This window comes from Pholcus phalangioides, unplaced genomic scaffold (assembly GCF_987345545.1).
Source record: "Pholcus phalangioides strain wild (caught in Gottingen) unplaced genomic scaffold, Ppha-v1.0 ptg000001l_1, whole genome shotgun sequence".
In the NCBI taxonomy this organism is placed as follows: domain Eukaryota; kingdom Metazoa; phylum Arthropoda; class Arachnida; order Araneae; family Pholcidae; genus Pholcus; species Pholcus phalangioides.
This window is the reverse complement of record NW_028301594.1, coordinates 8,547,007-8,558,155: the sequence shown is the minus strand read 5'-3', so window position 1 is coordinate 8,558,155 and position 11,149 is coordinate 8,547,007. Positions and strand designations below refer to the sequence as shown.

At 38.5% G+C, this 11,149-nt stretch overlaps 1 protein-coding gene across 1 annotated transcript; it reads right to left on the bottom strand.

Annotated features, from left to right (window-relative positions):
* Positions 1 to 828: 828 nt before the first annotated feature.
* LOC149089815 (chymotrypsin-like elastase family member 2A) lies at positions 829 to 10,835 on the bottom strand. The gene is made up of 9 exons (XM_089248734.1): positions 10,728 to 10,835; positions 9,490 to 9,647; positions 7,464 to 7,704; positions 5,938 to 6,048; positions 5,503 to 5,722; positions 4,875 to 4,998; positions 4,608 to 4,770; positions 4,326 to 4,459; positions 829 to 3,062 (listed from the first exon to the last, which is right to left on the bottom strand). The coding sequence occupies exons 1-9, from the start codon at positions 10,798 to 10,800 to the stop codon at positions 2,874 to 2,876; spliced, it is 1,413 nt and encodes a 470-aa protein (XP_089104860.1). The 5' UTR covers positions 10,801 to 10,835; the 3' UTR covers positions 829 to 2,873.
* Between the last annotated feature and the right edge of the window lie 314 nt (positions 10,836 to 11,149).

Below are 11,149 nucleotides of genomic sequence, written 5' to 3'. Positions count from 1 at the left end.
ACACGTTTAAAAAGAAACACGATAAACATGTTGGGGTAAATCGAGAAGCTATCCATTCTTAGAATAAGACAACCATAAGTATTCTTTATGGGCATTGTATAATATTTTATCATGTGTATATATTGTTTATAATGTTTCTAATTACATTTTTAATTGGATTGCTTTAGTTTTGAAATATATGACATCCATATTTGTTATGGGCATCTTTTTCTCAGCCATCTCGCTGGGCATTTTGCTTGTTGTGGTGTTGTATTTGTATTATGCAGAATCGTTTTCTTACACACGTATAGTTCCTAATACAAAATCCAATTTTTATGCACGGAACTACAGCTGAATGAATGAACGCCAGGGTCTCTGCCACCGGACTTATCCCGTTGCCGAGATCTCTTCCAGCCCAGCTTCGTGGCAGAGTCTGGAACAAAGTGAGTGTGTGTGTACACCTAACAGTCTGAGTGTGTAGCTAGTGTTGTGTATGATATTTCAGTGCTGTCATCTATACTTCAAATTGTGAGTGAAGTGTAATGATTGAATATCTGTAACGTTGTAGGCCTGTTGCTCTCTGTGGCGAGACTTTTTAACGGGGAGATCGGCTTGCATTCGCGCCTAGAAGTTGGGAACCACAGAAAACCAACTTCAGCCGACCACCACTGTGGGGTTCGAACCCGGATCCTCGCATCGCGAGTCCGTCACTATAACCACTCGACCACCACAGCGGCACGGAACTACAGCTGAAAGCCCATTTGAAACTGTTTGTTTTTTAAAATTTCTTGTTGAAGTTCAATGAGTATTATTGTGATGAAAACGTGCAACATCAAGTAACGTATGAATTGCTTTATTATGAATCACTAAGACAAGACCAATTTTTATTAGACCGAGATTTACCAAAGACAAAAGCTTTGACAACTTGACCCAAATGAGTGAAATGTGTAGCAATTTATTACAGAAACACTCTTTGCTTTCGTGAAATAAAACACCGACACCAAGTATTGTTGGAATCTACAAGGAATAAAACCATGAATATACAGGGCGATTCCGTAACTCCTCCTTGCCTCGTTTTACTGGCGAACCGTGGGTACCAGAGACATAATTTCAATTAGAAAAAATATCCAAATAGCCTGTATACCTACGATATGAGCCATTCATGTTGAAAGGGAGTTTTATAGTTATTAAAATAAATAAATAAACTTTTAAAATAGACACCGTGTCCTCAAAAACACAATTGAAAAAATGTTGAACTGTCTCTCCTGAAGTATACAAAAAATTTCCACGTTTCTAAATGCGATATTCGCTGAGATATTCAGAAATCTGAGAAAAGTTGGGAAAGAATAGTATAAATGAGGGAATTATGTGTTGTCGTTGTTAGTTTATGTGTTCTTTTCAAACTTTTGTCCCACATTTAATTATAATACCTCAGTGAATGTTGCACACACCAGAAACGTGAATTTTTTTTTCGGCATCCGGAAAGACTTTCTAATTGGGTTTTTGAGGGCAGGGTGTCCCTATAAAAAGTGGGGTTTTTTTTTTAATTATTGTACAATATTGTAGAGCTTTTACGTCAATTGGTCGTCAGCGCCTTGATGACTGTCGTTAACACAACGCCAAGAGCTGCCAGAGAGAAAGAAGAAACCTGTTTGGATAAGCTGTCGAGAGAGTGACAGTTTCTTTCGGAGCTTCTGGTTCTCGTCGTTGGGAGAGGTCTGCTCGAAGTCAGCTCTGCGTAAAGTTAAAACGTAATGCATTTATGAATTTCATAACAAACGCTATTAATTGGGAACGTCTAAAAATAATGACCAGAAATGACTAAACACCTCCCCCCTCCCCCCCTAATTCAACGAGCAGAGTTGTTGGTGGTTCGAGACTTTTCACCGTCCAGGTGATAGTGGCTTCGAAGACATTGCAGGTCCCACGCAGCTCCCGGGCCCACCATCACCGATAATCATTTGATCATTGATCATTTTTGTCGCACCACGGTCATTTTCTGCACACGAGGGCTAATTAGACCGGGACCTACAATTTATTGCCGATTCCGAACGGCAGGCTTGTTTTTTATACTCGTCGAGAGGTTGGTGCGCTAACCCCTCGATGGGGGACTCCCTGCGGTAGCAATTTTTGCTGCGGTCATGTCGCCATTTTTGTTGTACCCCTGTGTCAGGAAAGTTTTCTGACGAGGACGAACCGGGTATCGAACTCGCGATACCTCTAAATATCCTTTGGTACTTTAGGCGAGTATCTTACCGACCTGGGCTACCGCGCCCCTTCACCGATAATCTGCAAATAACTAGAGAGATGGCATCTAAATTCGGTTTCATCTCTTCAAGGCCTGGCACCTCCATCAGGCGCTTCAGTCATCATTCACCGCTCCTCCTGACGATGGTACTCCAACCGGTACGACATAGGTGACTGGACAGTATATCTTGATGTAATGGACCTCCTCCACGTATTCTGGAACTCAGATATATTGAAAGCAACCAGGCCCGGTACGTTTATTATTAAAACCTGAAGAGCTCCATTTTCTAAATGATTAACTACCGTAATGTACTCACAATTGCATTTGCATGATCATGGGGTATAATATCATTATTTGAAACTTGTTTTCTCTCTCATCTCGCTTCGTGTATGTATTTCCTATACGATTGCGATTCCCCCTTCCAAGTGGAAGGCTCAACCACAGAGTAAGAATAATATCTTTAGTCTATGGGCTCAACCATCCACAACAACAACCCCCTTGGAACATGAATAACGTATTAGAGTTCTACATGTTATTTGAAAGCTTTTTTCCCCACAACTGGAAGTATGCCTAGAGAAGCATCGGTTTGCCGGAAAAATGCGGCAAGGGGAATTATGAAATCACCCTTTATGGCTGATATTTAATTTTAACCGTAACGTTTGATCATGTCACGCATCCAGTCAATCTTGGCGGAAACTTTGTTGAAAACAGTCCCCGGTTTCGACACAGCACATAGAGCGGAACCTAGAAGGTTGGTGTCTCCCCCGAAGCTAGTGATACCCATAACATGCCACTTGTTTCCAATCTTACAGTTTAGGGGTCCACCACTGTCACCCTGTAAGAAAATACAAAGGTATTGATAGTAATATATTTAAAACCATATCAATACTACAAAAATACACATGCATAACCCTCTATTGTTCACCCCTATAAAAACGTATTGAGCGGTTTCTTTTTTTCTTCCCATTTATTCGGATGTAAATAGCTGCTGTTAGCATGTGCTGCGTGCTGTTAGTTTTTTTAATAGAAAAAAATGCACCAAAATGCATTTTAATTAATTAGAGCGATTTTTGTTTAATATTTTTTCATTTGCGTTTTTAGTCGTTGGTGCGCCCAAGTAATTGAAAAACACGCAGTTTTACTTTATTTCATACATGTTTAATGTCGTACTCGGAAAAGTTGAATGTAAGTTAAATTGAATTTTATTTTCAATTTTGTCCGATTTAGCATTTCAGCAGCGCTCAGAAAATTGACAAGGAATCAATTTCTCCTGAACCAGAACATCGATATATTTTATTGTAATTTCTTTCAAAATCTGGTGCAGTGGACAAGTTTTCGGTAAATTTGACCGGTTTTGTAGCTAGAAGAGTGTTTATCGAACTAGCGATTAAAAATTTCGGCAAAAACTCGATTTTGAACATCGCCAGTACTTTAGCGGTTACAGCTGGCCATTAACTCTAGATATTCTGATAGAATCGGTGTCACCTTACTGAGCATTTTCTATGTTTTCCAAATATGAGCTTAGTTTGTGTGCATGTAGGCTCGCAGAAACTTCACAACTTCGGGTTTTTTCAGATTTGGTGCATTTTTCTTTTATAATTCATTATCCACCATAACTCGAAAACTGTTCGAGATGAGACAGTGTTGTTAGGGTGTTTCATGATTCACTTGCATTCGTCTATCACTCTCTTTTTGTTTGACAGAGCAGGTCACGCGTTCACCCTATATACTATTTCACCAAACACCAACTCTGGCCATATCGCTATTTACTGTCATTAACGAGATGGGCTGGAAATGAGGGCGCTGTCTATCGGTGGTCACCTCAAGCTGGTTAGGGAAAATATCTCAGGTTTGAACCTGGGACCGTGACAGCAACCTTCACGGTGGTAGATGAACATCTTACCACCACGCCACTCACGCGCCACCCCGTATTGACCATGCAGGGTTAACAACAATGATGTACATGGGGTGATATTTTGACATCCATATTTTTTATGGCCATCTTTTTTTTTCAGCCATCTTGTTGGGCATTTTACCAGTTGTGATCTTTGTTTTGCATTTATTAGTGTATCTAGATAAGAATTATAGAATATCTCACATGGCAAGCATCTTGTAGCATAGGCCCTTCACTCTTCACGCATATCATTGTCTCGTTGCTTTCCATGTTGATGCATCTATGTTTCAATTGAGTGTAAACCTCGGCTTGTTTCAACTCGTTATGGTATCCGGATCCTATAACAAAAACGATTAATAGATCTGCATAGAGTTATACAATATTCACACAGGATTAAAATTCCACGCAAATTGAAATCGATACTTTCGTTCATCGGATGATTTGGATTCTGATAAAATATTAAAGGAACACGCAATTAATTCTGACCTTTAGTTCGTCCCCATCCAGTGGTGAAGCATTTAGTCTTGAGTGGCATTTCGTATTTTTGTGGTGGGAGACACGCAGGTCTGACGCGGTCGCTAAATTTCACAGGTGCGTTGAGTTTCATCAATGCAATGTCATGGGTTAAATCAATCGGCTGGTTTATTATCTACAATGAGATAAAATCGGTGAGGGATGCCCAGAGTAAAATACTGTACATGGTTTTTTTCATAATTGGAAAATGCTATAATACTTTTCAGGAATGGAGTTTACCTCATCACCAGTATACCCTGGATATATTACTAAAGCTTCGACATATCTCATCTGCTCATCGGGGTCTTTTTTAAATCGATCATGATTACCAACTATGACTTTCCAGTCACTTGCTCGTGAGTTTCTGCGTGAAATAAATTACATTGAAATGCGTGACATCTTAGTGTATGAAAGAACATAAATAATCATTCAAAAATTACACTGGACAGTAACGAAATTGCGTCAAACATGAAAATATGCTATTACGAATGAGTTTTTTGAAACCGGTGGAGCAGGACTTCAATGTATTTCGATTCATATTATCTTGTGCTCACTAACTAGTGGACAATCATTTCGGGTGGCTAATTCTCGTGGGTCTCGGTTAATGAGAGGTTCCACTGTGTATGATGATTATTGTTTTTTGTGGGGCTGATAAGCCAGCTTACTCTAAATGTCGATTAAATGAATAATTTATCTTCTTCTTAGAGTGTATTGATTAAATTGTGTATGCAGTTGAGTATACGTGTGGATATTATAATTTCTGGTTACATACATGAGAATATAGCGTATTTGATAATCGGATAATACAATATTAAGAAATGATGAAACCAGACATTGGATCAAATGAAGTTTGAAATGAACCACTCACCCGAGCAGGCAATGGACCGCTGTCATCACCCACTGTGCATTTATCAATGTCCCACCACATATATGGCTTTCCGGATAGAAGTTTTTGGTTTGCAGATCGGCTTGCCACGGCCAACTGCCAGGTCTGGCCGCAATACCTCCAACAATACGATCGGGGGATTGGTTCGATTCAATCGGTAAGATTGCTCCAGAACCACATGCAATGGACGGAAGTGGTCGATCTGGAAGTATGAGAAAAAATCTATATGTTTTCAAGAAACCAGTGTGTGTGGGTGTGCGTGCGACGATATTTTGTGAATAGACCGAATTGAGAATTTTAATTTCTTTATGATACCTGCTGCACTTTATTGGAATAGCAGTATAATACATGTAAATTATTTTATAGTTTCTCAAAACTCTTTTGAAACTCTTTCGGTTCTAATAGGATTGTACTCACCGCATTTTTCTTCATCTGATCCATCTAAACAATCATCTTGGCCATCGCATTTAACTCTTGGATCGAAGCAGTTATTGTTCGTACACTTCAAATATCCCCTCGGACAAATATCTAAGTTCAGAAAAAAATTTAATAATGCTGAAATAGATTGAAATAATCATTTGTATAAGTCGTCAGGTCATCGCCATCCATTCTCTAATGTTTATTGGATACTTGGATGTAATTTACCTCACCTCTCTTTAACCAAGCATTCACTGTTACCTAAAACATTAATCAGCATATACCTTCCCGTACGGCCAGTGGCTCTCAATAATTCATGTGAAAGGTACAGTTGGCTTCGGAAATGCGCAAGACCCGGGCTGGAAACCCACCCATTCCCACAGTGGTGGTCAGCTGAAGATAGTTTTTCGTGGATCCCTACTTCGAAGCGCGTATGCGAGCCGACCTCCCCGTTGGAAAATCTCACCACAGAGACAAACAGTCATAGAATGATACGATTATTTAAAAATCATTACACTACATTCATAGCTTGAAAAATTGACGGCAGATTGGAAACACAGATGGCTACACATAGCAAGCATTAAGCAGAAACAAACCTCTCGTTGGGTTCACAACACATACCTGCACAGCTGCTATCCAGGTTTTCTTCAACCACCTCCTCAAATCTCTTCATTGAGACAGAGCGGAGTTCCATGAGCTGGTTGGGGAGGGGGGCGTGGAGGTAATGCACAGGATGCTAGTGTATCCCTGGAAATTTGTAAAATGGTTGCGTTTCCCCAAGGCCGTTTCAACCAATGAGCGCGTTTGTTGTGAAGTCCAAACTTATAAAAGGAGCTATCTCGCCCCCATGACCTTCATTACAATTAACATCAACTCTATCAGACTTGCATAAAGTCCATGATGTTGTTAAAATAGTCCTGCGTATCTTCACAAATTTGTATTCTGCTTACGCACCCAGAGAAATACGCAGAAGACTTGTTAGCGTAATCGTTCGAAGAGGCTTGCAAGCATTCACTAGAAATATATGGAAATCGTCCGTGCACTTTGTACATCGTCTCATAATATATATACATTTTGCTTTTTTTTTTTATAATCATTTACTCGCTTATTACATTTTTCTCGTGTATTCCTAGGAATCCTTTCGTTCTTTCTTTCAAACACAGATCACAACTCCGATCTATCGCCATGCAAATTAACAACCGAATGAGATTTGTTGGAAGTATTCCTTTGTACCTAACAGTGAGTGCGTATATGGTATTGTCCGTGGGGAATTTTAGTACCGCCATCTATTTGACTAACTATGAGTGAAGGGCGATAATTGGATATCAGTCCCGTTGTAGTTATGTCTACGGGGAGATTGACTCTCATTCAAGCCTCTGGAAGATTAAAACCAACAAACCGTTGTCATCGCGATGCGAGTCCGTCACTATGACCACAGAACCACACAGTGGAATACCTTCAATTTTCCCCACAGATTGAGAACCACTACCGTAAATCAACGTTGATGAAAGTATCATTAGTCTTACCTTCTGGACGAATAGCTTCATAAACTGCATGGAATCCTCTTTTATTGATTATTTCATTGGTTCTGAACCGGACAAGCATGGCGTTACTTTTAGAGATGATGGGATAACCGGGCGGCTCCTCGCCACAATACACTCCAAGATCGGTGCCACCTTCATTCTCTCCATCACTGATTAAAATGTTATCGTTCGTACAACGAGCACCTGTTTCCATATTCATCCCTCGGAAAGTCAGCTTTATAATCTGTGTGGAATAAAAGTTATAAATTATTATGCACAACCACTTAATATTTATAACTAGAGATCAACAGACTCTACAACACGTAATTCGCTCATAGGAATATGAGATAAGATGTAGATGGCAACACTATTTCTACACATAACACTTGATAAGCATTCAGACTGCTTGGCACATATGTAACTATTAAAGCCCGAAGCGCGGCCATTTCATGAAATAACCGAGAGTTTTAAGAGAGGACTAAAGTCCGATTTCCAGAAAAGATTTGTCTTTTTTTTGCCAACCAATTCATGAAGTGAATGGAGACTCCTGGTTCGATGTGCTGATGTAAGACGTCCAGTTGTCCGTAAATTCATTTTTTTCATTGCGACATATATATATATATATATATATGACATTACGTACGCATTCCTATACGGGATTTCTAATGAATCGGTACATGCCGGAATGTCGGAATGTGTGTTCTGAGTGTATGTGTGGCCCTGACGTATTATGTTGTCGAGTTGCGCTCGAATTTCCATGTTATGTCATTATCGTGTTATTTGTCTGTCTGCTCTCAGCGGAGAGACTTTCTCAAATGGGAGACCGGCTGGAATTCGCGCCTCAAAGCTGGGGAAACCGCAGAAAACCAACTTCTTTCGACCATCACTGTGGGTTCGAAACTACAACTAACTACAAAATATGGTCATACGCTAATAAATTGTGCTCCATTTAGAGCGGTGATTCCCAACGTGGGGCCCACGCCTCACCATGGTGACAGTTCGATGTCAGGGGGGGGGGTGCAATTTGTGTTTTTTTATGAAGACCTGGAACTCTCCCAGCTCCCTTGTTTTCTTTGTATCAGTTCAAATTTTCAATTTTCAAACAATTTCTCGATGACTTCTTTCTTTTATTTTTCTCATTCAGTAGAACGGGTTTGCCTAAGGGTTTTTAATGCTTTGTGTTCCACCGAAAATTTGTGTCGGTGAGATAAAAAAAATCCACGGGAGCCCCCCCCCCCCTCCTGTGCCAATAAAATGAAGAAAAAGTCCACGAAGTCCTTTAAAGAATATTCTGTGCAGAGCAATGTAAAAACAATGAGTTAATTATTTTGTCCTTGAAGCTAACAGACCCTTGAAGTCTCTCCGAGGAACCTCGATTAAGGGATAACTTAAACAGTGATTTAAAAAATTATAAAAATGTAAACGCCTTTAGGAAATCAATTATCCACTATACAACATACCAATAACCACCAATAACATGCAACTTCTATATTTTAAATGGAAAATAATTAGCTTCAGAAACAATTTTAAAATTATAACAAAGTTTCCCCCCCACCAAAGCTTTGGTTGGACACGATGTAAAAAGGGTTGAAAAACACTGGTTTAGAGAGAGGGAGCTCCCCTTCCTTTCAAATCGACTCTGGTCTAAACCATGTTCAATTTACTACCGAATGAGATGTTCTCGAAGTTTGCATGTACATCTAACAGTTTGAGTGCGCATCAAGTGCATTTACAGGAGATAGAGCTCATCTACTGATCTTCGCAAATTAAACTATTAACAATCAAAATTTGAATATTCTCAAATCACCTTTCGTATTCATATTAGTTGTCATGTTTTGTCATAGTTTTGAATTAGAACAATTGCATCCGAAGTACACTTTATTACCACTGAAGACGACAAAAAAAACCAAAAAAAAAAAAAACACTACAGCAGATCTGGTTCTGTGTCGAAATTATTCAGTGAACCAAATGTGCGTCTTTTTCTTTGCTCTCAAACTGAATGAAAAACTAATTTTTCTGGAATGTTTACCTGCCCGGGAGGTGCCTTTATCACGTAATTGCAGTAAGCATTCTCGTGGTACACGCCTTTGTCGTAGCCTGGTGATTTGAACTCGCCCCTTGGTTGTCTTCCTGCGTCTAATACAAGCGGATAAGAGTCGCTATACACACATCCTGGTTCATATTGTCCTAGTTTAAAAGAACACAATAAATATGACTTTTCAAACTGTTTTCTCAACGCAATTGTCGGTTTTCTTCTATTCAATTTAAATTATTAAACAATGAAAAATATAATATTTCTCGTTCCAGAAAAAGGTAGCATATTTTATGTTTTAAATCATATTTTATCATCATGTTTTTAATTCATATTCATACTAATACGTTTGGTGCATTAGGTGGCTGAACTCGTGCCCACATTATCGAGCCTTTTTAAGGAGTCTCCTACTTCCTAGTTAGAAACTATATTCTTGTAGAAATATCATTAAAAAATTATTCAACCATTCATTTGTTTAATATCTGATGCATGTATTTTAGATAACATATGCTATTCTGTGCCATATAAATATACTGATACTACATACTTTATCAATATATTTTTTCTTGCAAACTTTGAAAAACTAATAGTTTTTAGTTCCTTGCGCACATGATTAAATACCATGGCATCAATGTAAATATTAAAAAAAAATGATTCAAAATCAAGCAAACTGCTCCGTTCATAAAATTAAGAAGAAATAAAAATAGAACCAATCATAAATATGCTAGGAATGTATGAAAATATTCAATTTTTTTCAATTTCAAAATTTAAAATTTAATTATGAATAAAGTTGAATCACAATTATCTCAATTTTTTTCATCGTTTTATGAACTGAACAGTTTTTCTATTTTTAATTAATTTTTATTCAATTAAAGCGATGTCATGCCATTTTATCATGCGCTCAGATGTAAATATTGCCTTTCTCTTTCAAATTTTTTAAAAATTTTTTCGCGCTTTTAAAGTGCGAGGTTGGTGGTTCGATTCCCCGCAGAAGAATGTGACTTTTCATTCCAATTATCTTTGTTTGGTACTCAGTCATCAGTACTTCGTGGTATATAGCCGGAGTTGCGTATATAAGCGAATTGTTTTCGAGCATTTTAGCTTCCACTGGGCAACTGACCTTTATTTGGATAAATTTCACACATTGCGTTAAGAAAACTCCAAATAAATATTTTTATGACCAACAGTTCCAGCTAATGTACAATATATTTTCAATCAGAAAGGATGTAACTTACCGCCAGTTTGTGTGCCTTCAACAACAATCTGACTTGTTGCTAAAAGAGCCAATGCTAGCAAAAAGATCGTCATCTTGTTTGCTTCGGATTAAATCCCCGAATAATCGATTTTTCACGAACCTTAGCGTAAGTCGTGAAAAAGAAATATCTTCTGTAATAAGAGTTACTTGGGAAACATTCGTATGTTTCTACGATAAAGATATGAATTTATCTACCAACATAATAGTTAACACAGAAAAAAAGATACAGAGAAATTCCGTTCTCCGAATATATTCTGCACATCTTATATACAAGAAGGCGTTTAACAGCTGGCTGATGCGAAGATATGTTTTGGAAAGAGAGAAAATGCAACTGCCCGTGCAGGGAATGGAACCCAAATTGAAAGCACGTGGGTTCGATTCTCCGCAAGGGCAATTGCATTT

Bases quoted from the DNA above. Each gene is read 5' to 3' on its own strand.
- LOC149089815 (XM_089248734.1), bottom strand. From the start codon at position 10,800: ATGACGATCTTTTTGCTAGCATTGGCTCTTTTAGCAACAAGTCAGATT. The intron at 9,648-10,727 runs GTAAGTTACATC...CTTTTAAACTAG, and splicing joins TGAAGGCACACAAACTGGCG to GACAATATGAACCAGGATGT. The intron at 7,705-9,489 runs GTAAACATTCCA...TATTCCACACAG, and splicing joins TAAAGGCACCTCCCGGGCAG to ATTATAAAGCTGACTTTCCG.